The 26,770-nt window shown below is 38.9% G+C and overlaps 1 protein-coding gene across 1 annotated transcript; it reads left to right on the top strand.

Annotated features, from left to right (window-relative positions):
• The first annotated feature begins 1,811 nt into the window (after positions 1–1,811).
• HS3ST1 (heparan sulfate-glucosamine 3-sulfotransferase 1) lies at positions 1,812–11,459 on the top strand. Its single transcript, XM_026847224.1, has 2 exons — positions 1,812–1,869; positions 8,753–11,459. Exon 2 carries the CDS (start codon positions 8,881–8,883, stop codon positions 9,841–9,843), a length of 963 nt encoding a protein of 320 aa, XP_026703025.1. The 5' UTR covers positions 1,812–1,869; positions 8,753–8,880; the 3' UTR covers positions 9,844–11,459.
• The last annotated feature ends 15,311 nt before the right edge of the window (positions 11,460–26,770 follow it).

The raw sequence follows: 26,770 nt of genomic DNA, 5'->3' as shown, positions 1-26,770 counted from the left end.
CCCACACCCTCCTTGCCCACCGGGTCGGGCTCTGGGAGGCGTCGACGGGGCGCCGGGGCGGGGAAGAAAAGCTAGGGGGGGGGGAAAAAGTGGTCGGCGGTACCTGGATTGTGGGTCTGTCCAGATCTGGCCCCTGGGCGCTTTTTTCTTTACCCACTTGTTTCCCCAGCGGCTAAATGACAGGGGCATGTAACGGCAGACTGCCGGGGTGCGGAGGCAGGGTGGCGGAGTGCAGGGCTCCTGCCTGACAGCAGAACAACTTGCAAAAGCTCCTCTGAGCATCCTCGATCCGTTCCCACGCCGAGCGCTGGAGCCGGCTGGGTGCAGGGTGCTGAACTGCACCCTGGCAAGCTGCGTCGGGCAAAGTGGTCTCTGGGGGCTGGCAGGAGAGCACAAAGCCTTGACTCGAGCTCACTTCTGCTTAGAAGGACTGTTTCCCTAGAGCAGTACAGGGAAGGCTCGGTTACTGCAGTTCTCAGCGTGCTTTCCAGGGATAAGGGTGTAAGAGATTCAAATCTTCGGGTGGCAAAAGAATGCCAGGAGGCAGGGGTGGCAATAACCGGCTAGAAGAGTTCTGATTTGGTCTTGTCCTCGAGCCATTCAAAAGATCAAGAAAGGGCACCCAGCTAAGTACAAGCAATTCAATCACCTCAGCTGACTGGGAATTAAAGTGTTTGACTCTCATTCCTCTCTCTGTTAGTGCAGTAGGTTGAGGGCTTTCCCTGTTCCGAGACTGTTCCTCTTGGGAATAATGGGGAGGAAAAAAAATACCTGGGAAGTCCTATGAATACTAGGCTTTAATGGCATGGGGCTGGAGTATCTGCAGTGATCATCCTTCTGGCATGAGAGACCGACCCATCATTGCCCACTCCCACTGAGAGCCTCTGCAGTAGATATGGCAAGGGGAACATTTAATAGAACAGGTTCAGTTCAGTGTATGCCATATATTGTCTGGCTATCAAACTTAATATTTAAATATACATATAAAATATAGTAACTATTACAATTTACTTCTGCCAGCGTTTCTTGCACTCACAAACAAGTGCATTTCCCACATTGCTCAGAAAGGAGCACCTATCAGTAAGAGCGCAGTTAATGACATCAGCTTTAGCTATCTCTTGCACATCCACCCTTTCAGTACCCACCCTGTTTTTTTTTCCTTTTTGGAAAATGCAGAGGATTTTGATATTCCACAGCCAAACAAATGCCTTCGGTAGGTCAGCAGCAAGATTATGCATCTGAGGCAAAGCCAGCTGCTGCAGTGAAGGGGCACTAATTTGACTGAGCAAATTCCGACCCCACCATTGCCAGGTTCCAGTCTGTGTCCCCTCCTGTCAGGATACTACTTTGGTTATCCTGAATTAGCCATATGCTTCTACAGACATTACAGAAAAACAGAGTGGGTGGAAAACAGTTTTTCAGTACACAAGAATGCCTGCATATATAGATACATATAACTCCTCTGCTTTTCATTAGAGGAAACCAGAAATGTTTTTACTGGTCTGAGTAGCATGGGATCTCTCCTTTCCCTCTTCCAGAAATGCCCCCCAGAGCCAAGAAGCTTTAGAGGCATGAAATATGTCAAAGCTGATGGATTTCTGTGTAAAGTTTGGATAATTAGAAAAAGAAAACTGAAAATATGCCTGGGCACTCCCAGATCCTGCTGGGTCATCTCACTTCTTGCTCTAGAGCATGAGGGTTCTCTCCAGGTCACCATGATGTGCTTCACTTAGTAAACTGATTGGTTTAGCTAAGTCTAATACAGGGATGACCTCACCAGTACATACTCTGCTTCAGTATTATTCTGAAGGCAGGAGAGTGGAAGACACAGAAATCGGCTTGGAATATGAACAAAAACATTATTTGGAGGTTTGGGTTGTTGGTTTGGTTTGGTTTGTTTTTTTTTTTCTATTGTTGCTTTAAATGTCTTAGTGGTATTTGAAATGGGGCTCACAGCTACAGAGTCATAAGAAATTGTTTGACAGAGGAAATGAGAATGGAATTGCTTAATCTGCTGTCTTCCCTTTTCAATACATCCAGTTAAGGTGAGCCTTTGTATAGAAAGGGAGCAAGACAGGACAGAGTCATCCTTTCACACAGGTTGTTTTTGTGGGGACAGATTTGATGAATCAGGAAGGAACTCTATTAACTGTGCAATAGACTTCTGCTTCCTAATTAGAATGTGACCCATTTTGCTTGGTAATTGGCATGGGGAGTAACTTCTGGATTTTGAATTGAACATTTGGGTTTGTGGGGAGTATAGAGAAGGTGGTGGTACAGTGTACCCTTTCTCTTTATGAAAAAAAATTGAGTCCTGACAGGTATTCAAAATTGCTAGAAGGTGGTAGGGGGATTCCATATTAGCATTCAGTACAAACATTTCTGTGTATCCCGAGCTTTTCAAGTTTATTTTTATTCTGCTGTAATGTCCCATTTTATTTTTGCCTGCATGAGGTTCTCTGAAATCTAGGGTATTCTCTCTTCTAAAAATTTTTATGATCTCTTGGCATGAAAGATTGCAGTGGTCCCTTCTGACCTTAAGAAAAAGAGTGCATGTTATATATAACTACAGTCTATTATAAATTTGTTACTTTATTGCTCACACTGGAGCTGAGCTCTTTCTTTAGAAGTCATGAACTGGTGACCTAGCTAATTTGTATAAACTGTATTTATCACAGCAGGTGCAGAAATATAGCAGATTTCAGCCAAAAATACTTCTACCAAGTCAGCCTTTTTCAGCTTAAGTTCTCCTAACCAAAATTTAGAGACTTTTAAAAGGATATTTCTCAAGTCTTAGAGCTGATAGACAATATATCATAATTTCAGTGCTGTTAAGATGATCAGATTTGTTAATGTAATTTGGGAAATATACCTAGACAATATCATTTAGGCACTCTTAATACAGGTTCATACAGTTACTTATCTTTTTACCTCCCCTCTTAAATGCACAGATGGCTCTTTTATATATCATGAGGTGATCAATAGTTTATGCTGCTAGAGACCTATGGCTTCAGTAGTATATAGTTCTATTTAATTTACTCAACTTGTCTCTGTAGCACTCACTAAAGTAGGCAATTACTTGTCATTAATTACTGAAAACTAGAATTCAAGCATTTCATCGGCATGTGTTGTTTAAAACTTATGTTAAAATGTGATTAAAAAATAGTGGTGGTGGGGAAGTGTGGGAAGCATTTGTGAAGAGGGCATTTTGAGATACTTTAATAGTTAAAAATAGCAAAATGCAGAATATATTTCCATGGGGAAAAAAGAGTTTCATAATCTAGATCAAACTTTTATTTAAAAAAAAAAAAAAATTGCTCCCTTTCCTTTCCTGCTGTTGACCGAGCTTCAAGTGATACCTGTACTAGAGAGTTTTATGCTAACTGGATACAGTTTCACTCAAGTGCTCATATAAACAACTAAGGAATATATACTATGTCAGACGCCATCTATTCTTAGAGGATAGGAATATATATTGTTCATATCAATGAGTTCTTGAAGTTCAAGTATACTACAATTTATCCAGTTCAATTTTTTAAACGCATCACTGAATACAAATGTTCAGATCACTGACTTTTCATCGGTTTAGAAAGTTGTTTGTAGAGTTGGTTAGCTCAGTTATGGATTTATTTTTTTTTTTCACCCAATATAAGAAGACAGCATAGCAGATGTGTGGGTTATACTGCACAGCTCATTTTAACCATCAGTCTTATATGTTGCAGTACTGAGTGCCCAAGCATACACCAAGGAAAATACAGTCCACAAACTGTGCTGAGATACTATCACATCTGCAAAACTAAATATAAGAACAGAATGTCTCCCTCAGATTTTCAGCTCTAATCTCCCTCTAGAGACAAACTTTAGCAACTGATCTATGGTTCTCATTCAGACCAGACTGTGCTTTTATAGATGCCTACGCAAAGATATCTCCAGTGAAAGGCTTCAGTTCTGCAGGGAGAAAAAGTGAGCACATCTGAAACTAACCCGTTCATCCTAAGTCCCTAGAGAACCATAAAAACCCAACTTCTCCTTAATGAAGGTGAAGCAACCTGCATGTTCATGGAAAGGATGTAGTCTTCCCTCTCCCAGTCACTGTCCTGGTAGTACCCATGTCCCATTAGCTCTGCTAAACATCTCGGTGTGTTGCTGTGGGCTTTTTTATGAAGCATCCCCCTGACAGATTTGCCAGCAGACTCTACCTGATGCTTACTGACTGCCCTACAGACATTCCTTATGTTCCCTCCTGCCTGCTTTGGCAGCTAACTCAAAGGCTCTTAGGAAAGCTCAGAGCTAAAACCAGACCCATCCCATCCCCAGCAAAAAAATGTGTTACCAGTCCAGGTAAAACCTACCATAATTTGTTAATTTGAATTAAAATAAAAATTATATAAAAATCTAGGTGTCTTAGGCCATGCCATTGAGTGAGGCTAAACATACCCAGGCATTAAAATACCTTAGTAATGTGGTAAAGATAGACAAAAGTCATAAAATAGTGACACATATTTAAAGAGCAGTGTGATATTCTTAAATATGGAAGCTGTGGCCCTCGTACTGCATTTACTGAGAAAAGCTTCCATTTATTTCTAAGTTACTCTTACTTTTGAAGAGGTTTTAATCATGAAAGCTGATTTGATTGGCAATGTCCACACTGAATCTTGAATAAACAGTATGGCACATTTTGCTAATTAATGGAGAAAACTAAAGAAAAGATTAAGCACAAGCAAACTTTTTGAAAAGTCTTGGTATGATCTTCAAAGCGCCATTTAACATAAACTGTGTTTCTTTTACCAACTTGCTCATTTACTTGTAGCAAGTACAATGGTAATGACTGTCAGTTAAATTTTTGTACTAATCTGGAATACATAGTCATTGAGTGAAGTCATGTATGCTCTGCATGTCTTCTGGAAGCAGTGAAGAGAATTCTTAAAGCAGAAAAGTCATTCGGCAGAGTAGCTCCTATAAACTGTTCAGTGCAGGCTTATAATTTTTGAAATATTTTTTCGGACGCACAAATTATAAAGCAATGGAATACGCATTTGCATCATCTTATATAACCTGCTGTAGTTCTAGCCACCAAACTGCATAACGTGTTAAAGAGGTCATAAGAGAAGAAAGCTGAATGACAGTCAATTTATATTGTTTTATTCCTGGACACCGTTTTGCTCACACAACATATGTTTTTGTGTGGAATTTAGAGGCACACTCATGTCCACTGTGTTGCATTAGTCTAACACAACAAAATAATTGATCCAGATATCAAACCTATAAAATTTGAGAGAAACAAAAAAGAATGGAAAGAAAAGGCAGACAAAGTTTTATTGCTTGCGAGCAAAACAACAGTAGCATATGAGCCAGCAATGTGTGCTCACAGCCCAGAAAGCTGAGCATACCCTGGGCTGCATCAAGAGAAGTGTGGCCAGTGGGTCGATGGAGGGGATTCTCCCCCTCTACTCTGCACTCATGAGACCCCATCTGCAGTGCCGTGTCCAGCTCTGGGGGCACAAACATAAGAAGAACATGGACCTGTTTGAGCAAGTCCAGAGGAGGCCATGAAGATGATCAGGGGGCTGGAGCACCTCCCTTATGAGGACAGGCTGAGAGAGTTGGGGTTGTTCAGCCTGGAGAAGAGAAGGCTCTGGGGAGACCTTAGAGTGGCCTTCCAGTACTTAAAGGGGGCTACAGGAAAATGGGGAGGGACTCCTGATCAGGGAGTGTAGGGATTTGACAAGGGGTAAGGGTTTTAAACTGAAGGAGGGTAGGTATAGATTAGATATAAAGAAGACATTCTTAACTGTGAGTGTGGTGAGACACTGGCACAGGTTGCCCAGAGAAGCTGTGGCTGCCCCCTCCCTGGCAGTGTCCAAGGCCAGGTTGGACGGGGCTTTGGGCAACCTGGGCTAGTGGAAGGTGTCCCTGCCCATGGCAGGGGGTTGGAATACATGATCTTTAAGCTCCCCTGCAACCCAAAGCATTCTATGATTCTATACTTTGAAAGTCATCATTACTGATATGGTTCATTGAGTGTGCTTAAAGTAAATGCTACAGTACTGTAGCAGTGTTCTGCAGTGTAAGAACACCTGGTGCACACCTGATCACACCTGAACAAATGGTTGGGGAGGGACAAAGAAATTTTATGTCTGAAACAGAAGATACTCCCATGTTATTCTGAGGTCTCATGTTGCAACAGTAAGCAGTTGCTTTTGTTTATTTAAAGCCATCCCCCAAAAGTACAATTAAGAGGCATCTTGTGTCTTATTTCCACCAAACATTCCAATACCATACTCAACCACAGAAAGGCTTGAATTAAAAAAAGTTGGCAGCTGAGTAGTATGCAAACTATGAATCAAAAATGAACAGTCCCAACTGGTATATGTAGTTAATTAAAAAAAAAATAAAAATCCAGTGTGTTGTCACTAATATCTGAGACTAGCAGCTAAAAGTTTCTATTTCCACAGACAGACTATTGCTGAACTTGGCTATTAACATAGCATATTTCAATCTGACTACTAGGATATAAGGGGTCTGGGGCTTTAACTCCTTTCAACGACAGTTCAACCTGTTCCTCACTGGAATCCTATTATGCTTTTCCAGTAAGGTGTTAAGACAACAACTCAGGTTTACTATTTATGGAGCTAGTGCCTCTTAAAATATATTCTGAAGTAAGTGGCTCGTCTGTTAATCTGTGACCTTAAAATTCAGCAAGAGTTGATGTTTTGTTGCTTTTATGTACTGAGCTGCCCATCAGTCATTGATCCAGTCAGGCTGGTGCTGTACCTTTTGTTCATATTGCTGCTGAATAAGTTGGCAGCATAGCTCAGTAGGGACATCCACCATGAATTTATCTATATGGAATTGTTTGTCACCCAGTGTTCCACCACCAGCATCCTCAGTGTGGGGCTAATAATTAAGATTATTTCTTGTTAAAACTGAAGTAGTTTAAACTGAGAAAGATTAACAGGAATGGTGAGGACAGGGAAAGTGAGAAGATTAATGATGATAACCAAACAGAATGGAGCTCTTTTATCCAGATAAAACTTCACAATGACCCAAAAGGGAAGAACAACAAATTCCTCTGCAAAGTTGCCTCCTGTCAGACACAGAACAGCCCAGGGTGTGACCTTCTCCCCAAGACAGGGCATGCCCACGAGCTCAAAGCCTGAAGGCATACAGGGAAGCACACACTTTTCAACTTCACATTTATTGTAACACTTTGCTTTCCTCTCCTCCCAACCTTGATTTCTGCTTCCTAACAATATTTTTGCCTTGTAGCCCTTTAAAAGTGATTAGAGAAAGGGAAAGCATAGAAGTAATAATCAGTAGCAAACATCAGGAAGCAGACCTGCTCCATTCAGGATGGAGTCATGACCTCTGTAAATGCAAAGCTATCAAACAGAACTTTCTAGATCACTTAGAAACACATCATTAGTCCTTGTCACACTGGGATTTAGCTTATTGTGGAAAAGTCATTAGTTTCTTTTCAGATTCTCTGGAGAATTTCCAAAACTTAGCCCTTGCATTTCCTCAGGTTGTTCATATGTAATTTTGTATTTCAGCCCTTGTTAGCCAGTACAGTATGTGCTGTTCCAATTTTAAATTCATAAATACAGTAGTGTACTAAGGCAAAGCAGTCAGGTGCTCTGCCATTGTGGCTTCCACTTCTCAATGGAGTTAGACAGTACCAAAACCATACTTACACCAGCCCTCCACTGAGGTTATAAAGTCTTTGGAAGGCATCTTAATTTAGGGTGCTTGCATCCACAGCCTGCTCACGTGACAATCTAACAGCTATGCTGTGAGGCTGTTAAGATTTCCCTTCAAATATTGCATTCAAACACTCTCACCTTTAAATGGGGTTCAGTGGTTGTATTTAGTCTTTTGATAAAGTGTAAAGTTAGTCCCTTATATCATAGCAGCTTGCTGGCTAACTCTTGAAATGACCTTCAGAAGTATCCATTCTGTATTTTCTTTCCTGAGTACCATGACTGGAACCACAGGTCTTTTTTTGATGTAGTCATACTATATTCTGTGGTTTCATTATCTTACATTTTTGAAGCATCAAAGTGCATGCCACCTGACTCTATCTTTAGAAACCCTAAGCACAAAGCAAACGTTAACTTCACTTAAAAATGACAGAAAAATTCAACTTTTCTTTTGTCTACTACTCACCCAGAGCTCTTCCTAACTTCTTCCTAGGAGAATATTAACTTCCCCCAGTTGGGCAGCTCCATCTACATTGCATGAGCCTTTTTCCCAAGAGTCTTAACATCTAAAGTTACTGTCATGTGGTCCCTTAGGAGGCTGTAATTCCCAGACTTCCTACAAGACCCTCAGCTTTTAGGAGTGCTCTCCTTGTCCAGTCCACACCTTTTCCTTTTTATGTTTTTTCTAAGATAAACTTGTTCTTGCAGATAAAAAACCCACTTAATTCTCTTGTGATTATGGTTCAACTCCAATGAAATCAGATCTAAAAAGTATTAAAAAATAATACTCCAGATGAATCTTGGGTGCAAGAGAAATATTCAGAATGTTCATGTCTCCTGATGACTGGAAATCATTTTCTCATAGCATTATTGTATGTGCCTGTCTTTTAAAGAATTTAATTATACCAAGTGATGTATGAGCATAGAGTAGGGAAGACTACAGAAATCTGTTCAATTGTGAAAAGCAAACGATACTTGCAGTTTGGCTTTAGTAGTGATATGTTTGAGTTTAAAATAATGTGCTACTTTTCTTTTTCTTTTCCCTCTTTCAGCAAAGTTTCTGTTTGAGAAATACACGTTCACTCAGCAAAACAAAAACAACTTTTAAAAGTTGTTCTCAGTGGAAATCACTCTATGTCCCATTACCTGCTTGAGTGAAACCAGACTAAGAACTTCTGTCATGGCAGCTTTTCTGCTGGGAGCTGTGTTGCTTATTGTTCAACCTCAGATAGTGCCTTCCAGATCGGCTATAAATTTGAAGGCTGAGACTTCTCCTCAGTCTGTTCAGAGAGAGCTTTTAAAGAAAACATCTCCAAAAAATGACTTCAAGGAAAACATTCATTCTAATGGATCATGCCGGCAGCTGCCACAGACTATCATTATTGGAGTGAGAAAAGGTGGAACGAGAGCTTTGTTAGAGATGTTGAGTCTCCATCCAGATATTGCGGCAGCAGAAAGTGAAGTTCACTTCTTTGACTGGGAAGATCATTACAGAAATGGATTGCAATGGTATATTAATCAAATGCCATTCTCTTATCCCCATCAGATCACCGTGGAAAAAACTCCAGCATATTTCACATCACCTAAAGTGCCTGAAAGAGTTTATAACATGAACCAATCAATGAGACTACTCCTTATTTTAAGAGACCCAAGTGAGAGAGTACTATCAGATTACACCCAAGTGTTCTATAATCACATGCAGAAGCACAAGCCGTATCCATCCATTGAACAATTCCTGATTAAAGATGGTGAACTCAACGTGGACTACAAGGCAATAAACAGAAGCTTATACTACATTCACATGCAAAACTGGCTGAAGTATTTTCCTCTTGATCATATCCACATTGTAGATGGGGATAAACTAATCAAAGATCCCTTCCCAGAAATAGAGAAGGTAGAGAGATTTTTGAAGTTATCGCCACAGATAAATGCTTCAAACTTTTATTTCAATAAAACTAAAGGCTTCTACTGCCTAAGGGACAGTGGTAGAGAGCGTTGTTTACATGAGTCAAAAGGACGAGCACACCCACAAGTAGATACCCGGTTACTTGAGAAACTGCATGAATATTTCCATGAACCCAACAAGAAATTTTTTGAACTGGTGGGCAGAACATTCGACTGGCACTCATTTGTGGCAAGTTAGTGGTAAGCTTCAGAACCTGTGTTCCAGTGTATATTTAGAAATTTTAAAAAGGGCATTTAAGCTATAATTTATTTGTAAAATCCATAAATACTTCTGTACAGTATTAGATTCACAATTGCCATATATACTAGTTATATTTTTCTACTTGTTAAATCTGAAAGCATTTTGTATTGTTTTTCATGGTTGTTAACATTGTGTATGATGTGTCTATATGAAGAAACTAAATTATTTCACTGCAGAAGATGCTCTCTTGAGAATGTGTTGTCTTTTTAATAAATAAGAAATTAATTTCAGCGGAACCCTTCAGAATTATTTGAATGCTTTGGCCTTCCTGAACTGTTCTGGACTTTCTCCTCAAAATTGCTAATAAATATGCTAAACCTTACAATCCCATTTTTCTTGCTTTAAAATGTGGTTTAATAATTTTTTCATTTCAAAATATTGTTCCATCCTGCTTTATGAAATTATTCCCTGATAAAGTGGTGGTACTTATACATATTGGGACATGCATACCTAAAGGATAATGGAAGTCTCTGTGTAATATGACATATTAACTACTGTACTTACCTTTGTATTTACTGTTAAAACAAACGCTCCTCAAAATCTTTGGCAGTACAGTATAGGTTTCATGGCAGATTTTTAAAGTTTCTGTGGGGACCAGCTCATAAAATCTAGAGTTAGCTGCAGAAATATGGTCAACCTGAATACTTCTTACAGTCTCTGAATGTATATAAACTTCATAAAGAAGGAGGGTTTAGAGAAGAATTTAAGCAATATAGGGACATTTTCAAGATTCCTTGTGACTGTTCCTTCATTTTATAGCACGTTTATGCTTTGCCATCACTGCAAATGAACACTTACACCAGAAAAATTATTTGGTCTACATTCCAAATAGCAGCAACTTGATTCATATAAATTTTACATTTGTACCCTATTTAAAGCTATTTTCTGTGAGTTCAGCAGGTGCTACATGCAACTGAAAATTGCCCATGGACTACTGTTCATTTAATCTCCTTCCAAGAACCATGATGCCAAGTCTTGATTAGACGTGTGTTGTGGGATTAACCCCAATTCCAGGAACTCTTATGGTCTTCCATCTGCTAAAAATGAAAGTTAGATGTTAGTACACTGGTAAAAATTACAGCTGTCCTTGTCTGCAGTAGTTACGATGTCTTGTTAGCCATCATTTTCTGGAGTTAGACTTAATCCTGTTTCCACACAAGGCTTACTATGGTACTTCCATTCCGAGCTCCTGATTTTTATTTTATGATCTTGAGTTTAGCTGTTGAATGTACAGTGGTAACACCCTGTAAATTTGAACTTGTAACTAATTGTTACAGTCCTTTATAATATTTAAATGTAGATGCATTAATTTTTTCCTGGTGAGATGGTGCAAGCTTGGGCACTATGACAAGGTACCGTCTGGATGCAAATATCTCACATTATGCTGCTTGCATGAAAATTTGCAGATGCTGCCCCTCTCTCTCTTGTTCCTTGTGCACCTGCCCAAGCTGTATTCAACCTCAGAGAGGTTGGTGGTGTTTTATAAAGTAGATCTTTGATGAAAGCCTACAATGAAATGGTATTGTACTCAATAAAATATTTTCTGAATTGCATCTTTCCTTTCTCTTTTGTTCATCAGTTTCTAGTTTGGAACACCAGAATTTAGGATTCAACTCCTGTTTAGGTTCCGGTTAAATGTAACTTGAGAATTTAGCTAGTAGATTGATTGGAAAGCAGTTGTTTGCTACTGGGTTGCACCTACATGACCATTGCTGACCCAGAATATACAAGAAGGAGGGAAGGTTTCTGATGGCAATAATGTCAAATCATACATGAGGCAAATGCCCAAAATACTAGGATTATAGTACCATCATACTCCTGTTAAAGTTTTGAAAAAGAGAAATTCAAGGGTGTTTCTGTAAGATGGGGCAGTAATTTTTTCTACGGTCATTATTATCCCATTTTCTTGCTAATGCTATCTCTGCAGGAGCCATCTGGACCTAAGAGATTTTGGCCCAGATGAAAGGCTTCCAAACTTAGTATAGTTTGACCTTCAGTAGTGCCTCCCTACAGTCCCAGACTAAGCCCACCACATTCACCAACTTTTTGCTGGGAAAGGAAAAATAATACCAGGGTATATGACCAAGAGCCAGAAGAGTACAAGAAGGCAGGGTTGCATCAAGTTGACCTGCAGTAGGTCATACAGGGCAGCACAGGGTGTACCTGTTGAATCATGAATGCCAGAGCAATATTGATTCCTGATGTTGGTATCGAAAATACTTTTAGATGTATAATGCTACTTGATACCAGTATCTTACCTGTGACTAAGCAGGACACATGCACATGTTTTCCCCTGCCCAATATTGCTTATCTGTAGAAAGAGAAGTGCAGCACGAACCATTGGGTCACTATTGCTGTGTTAGTGCTGAGACCTCACAGCATGCAATCTGTAGGATCAGGAGGTGAAATGACCACTTCAGGGGGACATCCTGAAGCAAAAGCTTACATGACTCATGCCCTAGCCACTAAATTCAAAGGGGCCCACAGATAGTTTGTCATACTGAACGTGTACCCCTTGTTCATGGATGGCATGACTGTAAAATACCTTATCCTGGAGGTTTCACAGATATCTGTGTGGTAGCTGTGATGCTGATGGAAAATAATCACACCCACACTAATAACGCTAATATATACTTGCCATAGATGCCCTAAATTCAAGAATTACAATATTAAAACTAGTATTCCGAGTGTGAATTTTCAGTTTAATGAAAGTAACATTCACTTTCGACACATGCATTACAGTATTAAATATATTTGATACCCTATTTCTAAAGAAATGCTGAACAACAAAAGTCAGCAGAAGAAAGCAAAGAGAATGAAAGAAAGAGGCTGAAGCACATTCCATTTGAAACTGTAGAAACACCAATAGTGAGCCCTGAAGTCATGCCATATCTATTCATTAAACCAACAAACAAACCTCTGAAAATACCTCTCCAGAGTTATGCAATACAGGTATTTATTTCTATAGAACTCTGCCATCTCAGGTTTAAAGTACAGCCACTTGGGTGTTGCTCCAGAGGCCTGTTTCCTCAGGGCAGCTAGCCAAGTCTGTGATCACTCTTGCAAATATAAAACAAATAGAACACTTCATGAGAGGTCAACGTCCAATTCAAAGCCTACCACTCCCCTTGAGTACAAGAAGAAATGCCAATCAAGTCATTAATCAGGGTGCAATTCAGAACTAAGTCTTGCCCTTTGCTTCACAATACAGATTAGTGTTAGTCTTTGAAAGCCAGATACTGTACCTGCAGAGGACAAAGTATAAGTATAATGATTATTCCATTAACACTGCTGAAAGAGTATGGAAGGGAAAGAAGTCTCCTAGAGAAAAAATAATTAAAAAAAAAAAAAGAACAAACACAAAATTACTTCATCAAGGAAGATGGCTACATCTGCTATTGGTGCTGTATAATCCTTTTACATGTGCTTTGTTGTTCCTTGTACCTTTCTCCTGATGTATGTGAAATAACATCTACTGTGTTTGAATAAATCAACATTGTTTTGGAACATCTGAGGAAAAAAAAAAATCCATCCATTTTTTTTAATCTTGCTTGACCCTATTTGCATAGGGAATACAGCAATGCTACACTCATCGATGAGTGTGTGAGACTTACCATCACAGAATATTTTAGATGAAAACTTCATTTCTTTGGGGCTCAAAGATGATCATTTCATGTTTCTTTGTCTACATGCATTTTCAGACCCAGTTTCTGCAGAAAGCCAGGATTCTCATTTTCTGTTGTAATCCACACAGATTTCAAATGTCTAAAGAGAAATAAGATGGAGTAAGGCCTATTTTCATCTATCTTTCTTCTGCTTTATCTAGCATGGCTGACCAGACATTTAGGAAAGTTCACACATGCACCCCAGAAGTAAGAGGCTGTATATCAAAACTAGACAAATACCCCTCTCCTTTCTCTTTTTCAAAGTCTGTGAGTTGAAAATCCTAATTTAGCTCACATTATGAATGCAATTTTGCAGGAGTATATTAGTAGATGTTCTCTAATACATTAATAAAGTAATAAACGGTACAATTAAGGCAAAGGTATTAAATTAAACTAACATATGTCAACAAAGTGTGTTGAACTTGCTACTAGGTATATACCAACTGAAACAGTTGCAAGTATGTGCCCCTACAGCTGTAAAATTATTCTTTTCTCATTCTTAACCCAGTAACTTTTATTTATATGGCTCTTTCTAAATGCTCAGTTATGCTGGAAAGTTTATATGTTCAATGTTAATTCCTTCATTTTGCAATGCATTAGAAAAGCCAGTTACAGATAGAAGCCATGCAAATATCTTATGAGTTAAAAAAATCTTTTATTAATCTTTTGCTTACCAAAAGTAAATGAAATTGCATTTATGTGTCCTAGTATATTAGCAAAGAAGAGCAGTACTCTCTTTTCTTGCAACAATAACCCATCTACAGTAAATTTTCTACTTAACTACCACACAACAGTTGATGCAGTTTTTAAGTTAATAGTGCAATAAACTCAACAGTGATGCAGCAGATTTTAAATGCCTTCTGGGACATATAAAATATGCAAGTCAGGGCAGGGAGCAGCTGGATGAATAGGATTTTTTTTTTTTTTTTTTTTTTTTTTTTTAATGATATAGGACATGAAATTTTTGGCTTGGATATCACTGTTGACTATGAAAGCAATGTCTTCAATTAACTTCCAAGTCAATAATCCTATCATAATGACATCACCTTTTTACCAACTATTGACATCATGCTCTGCCAAAACACAGCTTAAGAGCCAAACCCCAAACAGAAGGTGCCTGAGGGACCCCTTAGTATAAAAATAAGTTGTAATACAACTCAGAAACATAGCTTCAATTCTGAAGGCACATGGCTTGAACAAAGGACTGTTCTGAAGTAAATGGCAAAATTTTTCTTTATTTGACTTGGATGAGGGTTACAGAAACAGGAATGTGTATGCATTCACAGTAAAACAGCAGAACAACTAACATGCCCTCCCCTTCTTGGTTTTCAGTCAATCAGTCAGCAGCATTTCAACAATAATTATCAGGTAAGCTGCCAGGACTCAACAGAGTTCAGTCCAGGTAACATTCAGTTACAAAAGGAAGAGTTCTTGCAGTATTTCTTACACCAGACTTCTCAGGGTACCTCTGCTGAAGTTTGTGAAATTCTTCCTTCCTCTCCAGTATGCTGCTGTAACACATCTGTTAACTATGATATTAATACTCTAAGAAAATATTCCATGATCTGACAGTATTTTGATAGAATACTGCTCAAATAAATGGGAAATCACAGCATTATGGGGTCCAAAACATACTTTATTTATGTTTTTTCTGATATATTTTAAACTTTTAAGTGAATAAAATTCAGCTATATATTTGATTTGCATCATTGCATTATAGGAGGACTATGTCACACTATCACAGGCCAGTAGTTATCATCTAACACATTTGGTAAATAGAAATGTATAATCACAGGAACATATTTTTCTTGTTGCTAGAACAGCAGTTATGCTCTTGACAATATTATGAGACTTTTTCCCATACTATGAATGGTAGCAGTATTTCCTTTGAAGTAATGAAAAAGTCTGAGAAATATTCTCTTGATCCATGTAGGAATGGGGTCTTTTTTCCCCTCGTGACTTTGTGTAAAGTACAAAGAGCAAGAATGCAAGTTACGTTATATAGTCAGATAACAAAAGTTTACTGAAATCATGTAGCTAAACCAAAAGTGAGATAAGTGTGCATGTGCTGGAAGAAAAGAAATTGAAACCATACCACATCTTGTTTATTTCAGTGACTTATCATTTTCTTGCCTGAATATGTGTGTTCCTGTGCAAGGGGAATAATAGAGGTGAAAAAAGGACACACTGCAGAAAAAAAAAGACCACCTAGTCCATTTTGACTGTCACACTGGCTGGGACCAGGGCTAGACAGACACATAAATGGACAAGGACTGGAAGTGGATAGTAAGGGATACAGGGGATATCATAGCCTCATTCCCTATATTCACATCCTTACGTATGATGAACAAGCACTCAGGAAAAACAGCTTCTGGTCCAGTTCTTGTCTGTGCCACCCAAACAGAGAAAAGGCATCCAAATCCATCTGACTATCAGCTGATTCCCATGCCTGAAGGTCTCTTTTTAAAAAGTCAGTGCAGTATAATGCAATTAGACTTATTATTCACCTAAGTGTCTAATCTTCCCCTTTTTTGTTTTTAAATTTGTACTAAGTTTTCCATGTGCTACATATAAAAGGGTTTGGTGAATAAATGATTTACAGCCTGCAGGAGAAGAGTTCATATTAAACATTTTGTAGACAGGAGACTTGGAAAAGAGGGTATTTTCTTATAGAATAAAAGAGCATCTGTGGACCAATTGGTTTCTTGCTAAGCCAGCTGGATATGATACTACTTTTGACTACTTTTCTTCCTTATTTTTGTGTGGGCTTCAATTATATGAATTCCATAAGATATTTATTATTGAATATAGCTATCTATTGAATATCATACATATGAAGTTTTAGGATGTTGACGTTAGTTTTCTGGGTTTTAACATCAAATGATGTTAAAATCCTAGTGCCATTTTTTCATACTTAATAAACTTGAGTCAGCTGATACTCAGGCATTCATAAACTGAAAAGAAAATAATGTAGAAGTTGAACTGCCTCAAATGCTCCTTTTCGTGATTCATACAAGAACATTTTTATGCAACTGTATGTAAGAAAGTTAAATTTCAAGCACAGTAAATAAGGAAAGGATTTACTATCCATTACAAATAAGACAATGCATGAAAAGTTGATTTTAACAAGTGAATTAACTGTTCATGAAGTTGAATGAGGATTGACAGGTCAGGAAAGTGAAAAGTTTGCTTTTCTCCTGTTCTCAGAGCAAAAGTAAAATGGGTGTCACAGCCTCTATGGGGACATGCAAAGTTCTGGTATGTTCCCTCCACCTTATCACAAGCATGAGAGTTTTACTGCCTCTCATCTGTCACCAAAAGATTCTTTTTCTTCTCCTGTGCCTCAGGTTACTAGCCTTGAATTGGTCTGTTTAGCTGTGAGTATACTGGAAATAACAATTTAAACATGAAGGAGAAAATGGCTTAGTAGAATCAACTCTCTTCTCCACCTACATAACTGTTTGCCTTGTAAACAGTTATGCTGAAGCAGCTGGGAGGACAATGTGCCCAGTGCAGACAGCAGGAGTACATTACACTGATATTGCTGCTAAACTCTTCATTACCTTATTCAGAAGACAGCTTTGGCGTTGTTCCTACTAAATGAAGGACCTCAGCTCTTTAAAATTGCGGCCATTTCTCTGGCAGACTGGCCATCATCTCTTGTGTTTGATTGTTTAGGGATAACTACTTGCTGGGGGATGATGCCCCTACATTTCTTTTTCCCCAAACCAGTGATTCAGAATGTGATTTCAGCAGATACAAGCCATAGCTGAACACTCAGAGACACTGTTTAATCTAGCCAAAGATGGTCAGAGCTGTGCCAGAACAGGAGTGGATTCAGCTGAAAAAGAACCCAAACAAAAACTGTTTTTTCAGCTGCATTGGGTCCCTTGTTCAGGTCATCACACAGCTCTGCTAACACAAGTAACCTTGAGCAGATCTGAGTGTAACACAGACTTTTATTCCACAGCTGACACCAAAGATTGCTTATTAAAGTACAGAAGTCCTGTATTACAAGGTATTACAGCACCTTGAGGTATTCCAGCCCTCTAATTTGTACTGCCTTGGGACTGGTACAACTTTGTGGGCAGTTATCGTATGAACTGGATCAAGAAACTGATGTATTTTTTTATACATTTCCTTCAAGTCACTGGTCATGCAGAGACAACTAGAGACGTGGCATGCTGTGGCCACTGTGGTGTTTGATATGAATTTTGCCACTGAATGCTTTATACCTGTGACACCACAGCCCGGTGTGAACATTGCAGCATGACCTGTCTTCACCCATAGACCTATCTTCTAGTTCAGACCAACCTGGGAACTGACAAATGCTCTTGGTAGAAACATTTAAATGAAATGAATGCCCAGAGCTTATTTTTACGTCTTGTCTGATGAGAGACATAATAGTATTCAAACACTGTAGATGAGGAAGAGTGAGTGGTAAATGACCCTCAAACCTGTCTGTGAGCAGACTACAACAATAAAAGTGCAGAATTCCCCACAGCTCTCAAAATGTTCATCTCTCAATGGGTTCCATGTAATTTCCATGTAATTTCTATGTAACTTCTTGGATGGCTAACAAAGGGTAGAGGGTCTAAGATAATTCCTGGTTTTGAAGGAGACACCTTTAGTATCTCTCTTAACAAATTTCATGAGGGATCTGTGCCACAGCTTCACATTTATAGTTAAATATGTGATAGGTGCAATCAACCACAAAAAGAATGCCCAGAAAATGTCTTTCCTAATCTAAAAGGATATACCATGTTTATGATCATGTTTAACCAAAATTTTAGCAATTGGGAAGATCTTTTTCTAATAAGCAGGATTGTTACCTTATTCTGCTCTCAGATACACTGTTTAAACCTAGTGTGCTCCATACAATCATCTGAAGAAAGGGAGACAATACTACAGGACCATAGATATAAAATATCTTGAGAAAGCATATCTTCTGAAGTATTGAAAGAGCAGGAAAACCACCTTTTCCTCTTGCTGGTGAACATGTAGTTTCTGCTATATTTAATGTCACGCTTGATTTATACCTCTGAGAGGAGAATTGTACTTAGAATATTTTAAATACCATTAATATCCCTGATAAATTTCCCTTTCTTTGTAAAATCAATTTCTGAGAACTTGTTCTTAACTTGGCAAGTGGGGAATGTATCTAAAAAACCCTACAGTCAAATGTATCTATAAAACTCTGGCTTCTGCTACAGAGTGATATGTTAGCTCTCCTATGAAACTGGTAGAATGGATTCAGTTAAAGCTGGAAATTCCCAGTTTCACTGAAGTCACCATAATGAAGTCACCATAGAATAATACCTGGATGCTCGAGTGAATTCCTCTATGTCCTGTCAGCAGCATACATCACTCAAGTATTTTAAGGAATCAGATTTCGGTTTATATATTATTCAATTAATGGCTATGTTCAGCACGTTTGATTTTTGAATACAGTATACTAATTTGTAATGCTATGGCAGATATGCTATTACTTCACTACACATCTTTCAAAGTAGCAGTGTCACAATCACTACCATGAAATATTTACAGTTCAGTGATAATAATTTATACTTATATAATACAATTCCTTCCAAGTATTTTTTAAGACCCCTGAAATGCAACCAGTGTTACAGTGGAGGATGACATTCGAGTTATATTTAAAGCCATACAAAAAAGCAGACAAGTCAATGTTTTTGAGGAAACTGAATGCAAACTTCTACCCTTAAGAAGGACAATGAAAACTTTAATGTGTAGGTAAAACAGGAACTTATTTTTAAGCACATGCACCAGAGCCTTACATGGTAAACCATGCAATTTACATTGCTCTGAAAATGGAAATGCCGAGGAATGAATCAGTGGTCTCAAAATGAAAGAAAAATAATAAATATTCAGCCAGAAATCGATATCTTGTAAATTTGCCTAGTGAGAAGTTGGCAGGTAAGAGCCATATCGTTAAAGGTATTTATGTATCTGGAAATGCAGAAACATAACCATTGGAATTTTCTAAAGCACCTACATAAGTACCAGATCCTTTTTAGGGGCTTGAATACTGTGGCTCTGATAAGACTCCTGAAGGCTTTGTGAATATTGTCAGAGGAAGATGGTCTCTACGTTCTGGAAGAAAAAAACCCAACAAACCAACCAACCAAAGACATGGAGTCCACAACTGGAGAAAAAATGCTGCATTTTAAATATCTCCAACAGGAGTCATTAAAATAAAATCTTCTAATCTTTAAAGACACCTAACACTTAAAGGAAGATCATTTCAGTGTAGAGAGTATAATTTCTCTGTCTATGCCATCTCCAGTGATAAGCTCTCTGTAGCTTAGCTGAACCTTTTCTGAAGTCTTGCTTTCTCCTTAGCCAAAAGTTAAAAAGAAAACCAGCCAGAGGGCAGAGAGGACCTACATCAGCTCTACTTTCTATGGAACAATTGCAATCATATCACAGGGATTTAGCATTATAGGAAATGAAATAGTGGAAGAAACCCAAATCATCAAATCAAATACACAGACACTAAACATACACTAGACTTTTCCAGATGATAAACCAAACTCTCAACTCATTTAAATCAACACAGCTTCATTAAAGCCAACACAATGTTATCATGTACTTTTCTCTATTGGAAAAGGGACTTGAAGAAAATAAAATTATCTGTAGTTGTTCCATAATCCCTCTGCACTTCTGAAATGCTGTAAATTAATTTATTAAAATGAAACTAAAGTCTTCCCTCCCTGGTCCCAGAAAACAACAACAAGGCTGTTTAGCCATCCTCCTTAAACTAGCCAAACTGTATGACAGAAAAAGAGAACTTTATAATTCCATAGCAGAGTTAGGTAGAGCCAGATATCTTTCAAAGAACAAGAAATCATGTAGAAAATACCTAGACTCCAAGTGTTCATGAAAACAACTCATGTCTCATAAAATCCCCTCTACACAAATTAACACATTTCACTTTTTAGTTACTGCCTGTCAATCCAATGTATGCTATGTAAACTTGTCTTGCACAGATTTTACTTGCTAACTCTTTTACAGAGCTAATTTAAACCTATGCCTGCTCTACAAATTTTCCAGTAGGACAGATCTGCTAACTTAATATGTTGTTTTACAATTTATCACAAAAAAGACAATGAAGTTAAATGCAGCAGAAGGATGCAGACAGTCACAACAGTTATGGTTCATTGATGGTGTGTTCTGCAGACCAAACTAAAGATTTGTAGTGGATCAAGTTATTTTTCTTTTCTATCCTTAGAAAAGTCTACTAAATTACCCATATTTTGACACCTGCAATTCAAGCATAAGGGAGAGACAGCTAATGAATTAAAATAGATTTTTCCTCTAGCTTTATTGGAGCTTGTCTATCAGTAAAGAAGTTATCAGGGGTTTGTCGCCTTTTCTAGTATATTAAGCAAATGCCTCATGCAAAGGAAATACCAGTTTTCTTCTCTCCATTTCATACTTCAAAACAAACAAAAAAAAGAATATACAGGAGTTGTTACTGAGGAGAATGACAATTTGCTCATACAGGCAAGCAATTCAGCAATAAGACAAAGCAGACAATGAAGATTGGTTTACGAGATGTGGATCATAAGAACAAGATGTGGATCATCTTTCCATTAAAAGGCACCTATTTTTCACCCGCTAACAACTTTTTAGCCTCCATGGACAACCTCTGAGAAAAAGCAATGACTTCTAATCTGACTGTCAGGGTTAAAACGCTAGTCTGAAAACCAGAAGCAACCGCAGCCGCTGCCCTTTATTGAATGAAACATGTCTGAAGGTTCATGCTGACCTGATAATAGAAGTCTCTCAGATGATGAACATGGTGAACAGAGACAGACTTTTATAAACTGCAGGGCGAGGCCATGACTGTGCTCAGATGCCAGCTGTGGTTTAGAAAAGATGACATAGAAAGGTAGAGTTGCTAAGCATTTTTGCTCGGTTTTTTTTGCTCTTTTTTCTTATTGTGTAATTCATATAGACGTTCATGGAAGAAAGAGAACCAGATCTGTCTGTAAGATCTCCAGAGAATTAATGTGGAATCTCTAACTATTCTCCTTCAGTTTGGTCTGGATCAAGAGGTGTCCTCTAAAGGGCTCTCTCCTGACACATGATGTTACCATCAAATGTAGGTTAGCTCAAGGGGAAAAGGTGAAAGTTAACACAAACTTTAGGGCTGGTGATTAGTAGCTATCCCACAACAGTCATCTTCACTGATTCCTTTCTTGAGATAGCTTTATTTACTGCATACCTCAATAGAGACTTTCTCTCAAAATCATGCAGATATGGTCTCACTGAGACATGGTGGTGCTGTTCTTACTGCATGTGTGCTAAGGCCACTTGTCTTGATTGTCAGCTGTGAAAAAAATATTCAGGAAAGCAAAATGTAGCTATAGGTGAACCCTAATATAAGGACAAAAGGGTCTGTACTGCCCTGTTTCTGCCTATTTCTGTAGAAATCCTGAAGAGGAGAAGAAAATAGCAGACAAGAAGAAAAAGGTTTTGCAGCAGTGAGGTCAAAGATTATTTTTATTACATTTATAGATCTAGCTAAGTTAAGCTAAAGATAGCACTACATTCTTTTCTAATAAAGCCAACAAAGAAAGCAAACAGATACAGAAAATATAGCAGTATAAAATATTTGTAAATAAAATAATAAACTGCTGAAAGGATCAAGCTTTCCAATATTTTTGAAGTGCTTATACTGATATTTCATTTGCAGAAGGTAACAATGTTCCTTTAAATCACTGAGAGTAATTGAACAGATCTGGCAGGAGATTGCTTGCTGTTCTGAGGATTAAATATAGGAAATGTAAGTCGCCATTCTATAGTTAATGGTCCCATAAAATAAACAAAGTCTTACTCTGCTTGACTTTTGTGGGTGAGTATCAAAATGAAAATTAATTTTTCACTTAAATAAACTGGTATCAAATCATTTAAAAGATTATACACTTTCTAGCAAAATGTACTTCATGTCTTCTTACAAAAAGTAAGCAATGCACCATACCATACTTTTTACAGTACTGTTTGCAGAAATAATGTCCCATTGCTGTTCTCCCTGATTGGCTGTAAAAAACATGTACGGGATTTAAACAATGTCTGAAAGTCCTTGACAACATTACTTCAGTTGTCCAGATGATGTATAACAAAAATCTTTACAGCTTTACTTGCAAAAACAGTCACGCAATGTTGAACTTTGTGCTATAGTTTCTGCTAAGTGTAATTTAGAACATGCTTGCATTAATATTGTCAGGCAAGACTCCAAAACATAATAAAATAACTATGGGTAACTCACCATAATTCTTTAAAATTGCATGACTACTTATGTATGAAATCAGATTGGTGTTCTGGAAAGGAGATATAATAGGATTTCTCCAAAGGTTCCCTATGAAGATGTTTTGGGAAGCAAAGAGCTTTTCTCCAGATCTTGTAATTAGACCTCTTAAATCATATCATTCCAACAATTATCACTACTCCAACTTGCCCCCAGCTCCTAATGCCTTTCAAATCAGTGATTTCTGAAGCTATGTAACTGGAGTTAAAGAGCTCAGATTAGCTACTTTCTAGAGATATAAAAGGGACTCCACTCAAATTTTAATGTCTTAACTATCCTGAATCCTTCAAATATTCTAGTTTGCCTATAATGCCTACAGTTTCAAGGACACTGAAATTGTTCTGAAGAACAAAGAGACTAGGGTAGCACATTTTAAGCAAAATTAATATTGGCTTAGTAGAGTTAATATAACATAATTTATTCAGACTATACTTTTCTGAATGTAGCAACCTGGTTCCACGTTTATTGCCCCTTCAACTCTTGTTCTACTCAGATTAAGGGAACCAAAAAACGCCACAAATGTTCATCGAAAAATATTTGCGCTTCCTAGAAGCTGATCAGCAATAAACATAATACAATACTATTAACATGCTGTAAACAGAGTTCAAATTTAATCTTTTATGCACTTGTGAATACAAAGCAGCAAAGGGTGCAGAAGAATAGCTTTGCAAGAAATCCTCTTTTACTGGTTAAAGAATAGATAAAAAATAAAACAAAGAGAGAAAAGGTTAAACGATGTAATGTTTTAGTTTTCTGTGTAACCTAACACAGATAACTTCTGTACAAGGTCACTCTGGATGAAACAGACAGAATCTAAATTGTCTATAATCATCTTGCTAGTCCTCAGTCTCCCTTTTTAGAGTGTGAGCCCCAGATTTATACCCTTTTAATTAACATAATACTAGAGAACCAATTATGAACATCAGTGTCACAGCTAATAGATATCTGAAACTCTTTCTTTTAGATCTTCCTGAATATTCTTCAAAGTTGCTAGACCTTAATTCCATCTCTTGGGAGGAATTCCACAGCTTAATCTCTCCCAGCCTTTATCAGGGACACAATAAGACATTGGTCATGATTATTTTCTCAAATATATCTACAGATATATAACACAGTGATCACACCTGCAAAATAAGAAGAAAAACATGAATTCCTGAAAGGTAGGAAGATCTACAGAACTGTTTGAAAGCTCTGATTTTCCCCTGAACTGAGGTAACCTCATTCCTGGAGGTAAAGCAAAACAAACCCAAAAAAGATCCAACATTCCACTCAGATCACCATACATGATGTCTCCACATGTCTCTTGCAGTCTGTGAGCTTTCCATTGATTCACCTCTCATAGCCTTTTTTAATCTATTCGTGTTCCCTCTCCTTTTCTAAAGCATTTGAAGATTCAGATCTCACAGAATCACAGAATTCTCTAGGTTGGAAAAGACCTTGAAGATCATCCAGTCCAACCATTAACCCAACACTGACAGTTCCCAACTACACCAGATCCCTCAGCGCTATGTCAGCTCTACTCCTAAACACCTCCAGGGATGGGGATTCCACCACCTCCCTGGACAGCCCATTCCAACGCCCAATAACACGTTCCGTAAATTGAGGCCATTACCTCTTGTCCTATCGACACTTGGTTAAAGAGACTCATCCCCAGCTCTCTGCAACCTCTTTTCAAGTATCTGTAGAGGGCGATGAGGTCTCCCCTCAGCCTCCTCCAGACTAAACCCCCCCAGTTCCCTCAGTCGCTCCTCGTACGACCTGTGCTCCAGAGCCTTCACCAGCTCCGTTGCCCTTCTCTGGACACGCTCGAGTCATTCAATGTCCTTTTTGTAGTGAGGGGCCCAAAACTGAACACAGGAATCGAGGGGCAGCCTCACCAGTGCTGAGTACGGGGGTAAGATCCCTTCCCTGTCCCTGCTGGCCACGCTATTGCTGACACAAGCCAGGATGCCATTGGCCTTCTTGGCCCCCTGGGCACACTGCTGGCTCCTGTTCAGCCGGCTGTCAATCAACACTCCCAGGTCCCTCTCTGACTGGCAGCTCTCCAGCCACTCCTCCCCAAGCCTGTAGCGCTGCTGGGGGTTGTTGTGGCCCAAGGGCAGCCCCCGGCATTTGCCCTTAGTGAAACTCCTCCAGTTGGGCTCAGCCCATGGCTCCAGCCTGTCCAGGTCTCTCTGCAGAGCCTCCCTGCCCTCGAGCAGATCAACACTCCCACCCAACTGGGTGTCATCTGCAAACTGACTGAGGGTGCACTCCATCCCCTCATCTAGATCATCAATAAAGATGTGAAACAGGAGTGACCCCAACACCGAGCCCTGGGGGACACCACTCGTGACCGGCCCTTTGGAATTCCAGGATGTCAGTTCTGCTGCCCCCTCTCCTGGCCTCTCTAAGAATAGAGAACTTTATTATTTCATGTTCACCATGTTCTAGTCAGCCTCCTACTGCCACATCATCCACCAGCCCTTCTCTGTTCACAGAGGAGATCCAGTAGGGCATCTTCTCTGGTCGGCTCACTCATCAGCTGCATCAGAAAGTTATGTCACATATTCCAAGAATCTCCGGGACTGGTCCCACCCTCCTGTGTTGTATTCTGTGGTGGTTTAGACCCTGCTGGGACCCGAGACCACGTTGCCTTTTTTCCTCCCCCACCCTCAGACCGGACAGGGCTGTGAGTGAGGCACAAACCCCGGGACTGAGATAAGGAAAAATTTAATACAATAGTGCAACAAATAATAAAACAACAACAATAGCAGTAACAACAACAATAAACATTAATAACAGTAAACAGGACAAAAAATATACAGATATATACCACTAAAGACATAGCAGCCCCGTTGTGCGTGCTCTCAGGGACAAAAGCCACAAAACAACTGTTCCCGTGCTTCGGCACCTGGACCTGACATCATCAGCACCCAGACCTGACATCAGCATGGTATCTAATAACCCGACTGGAGCTCCCTTTCCACTGCTTGGGAAACTTAACCCTATCCTAGCTAACCAGGACATATTCCCAGCAAATGTCTGGGAAGTTAAAGTCTCCCTTCAGTCATCTCTGCTGAACCCAGACATAGCCCTAGGAATGGTATCCCATTTCAGCCTACATGGAGCCAGTTTGACTCCCAGTAGCCCAGAAGCCACTCATACATAAAATTCTTTGAAGTTTTATACCTTAGGCTGCCTTATCTGTGTCATTGTTCTACATTCTCACTCACTTCTTGAACAACCTTCTTGCCTTTTCTTAACTCTATGCATTCAGGCTGGTAACAGAACAAAACTAAACTGAGAAAGAGTCATAGTCAATACTAGATGCATAATGAATTCTCAAAGTATATATTCCCAGCTTTATAGATTGAATAGAAACAAATGTATTGTTTAAATGTTAATTATTTTTTTTTCAATTCTAAGTAGTTACTTAAATTGTAATCAAATGAAGCAGAACAACATTCATTTTAAATACAAGATGCTTTGTGACTCAAATTTATTGACACCACTAAAATTCTTACAGCCCTTGCAATATTTTCTGGAAGCTGTGAAAAGCCAGGCCTACTTTGAATGTAAATGCTTACCTCGCTTCCCTGAATGGGAGTAACACCAGAAGCTGGGCCCCTACATTCCCTATCTAATGCACAAGAAGACTTAGATCTCTCAGAAGGGCTACTCTGCACTGTTAATAGAGAGTTCCTGAGAGTACCCCCCAGAAAACACTGCACTATGAAGTGCTCTCTTCTGTGACTCTGGATGGACCTTCTGGCCCTCCTGGAAACAGGGTCCAGCATCTCTTCCTGAGGACAAGGGCATGACTTTCACAGAACTGAGGAGGGCTTGTTTTCTTTTAGAACACAGCTGCACCATGGTGAAGTTCCTC

This window comes from Athene cunicularia, assembly GCF_003259725.1.
Source record: "Athene cunicularia isolate RWA chromosome 4 unlocalized genomic scaffold, athCun1 chr4_part1, whole genome shotgun sequence".
In the NCBI taxonomy this organism is placed as follows: Eukaryota; Metazoa; Chordata; class Aves; order Strigiformes; family Strigidae; genus Athene; species Athene cunicularia.
Note: the sequence above shows the minus strand (reverse complement) of the source record. Positions and strands in the feature narration are given on the sequence as shown.

Bases quoted from the DNA above. Each gene is read 5' to 3' on its own strand.
- HS3ST1 (XM_026847224.1), top strand. From the start codon at position 8,881: ATGGCAGCTTTTCTGCTGGGAGCTGTGTTGCTTATTGTTCAACCTCAG.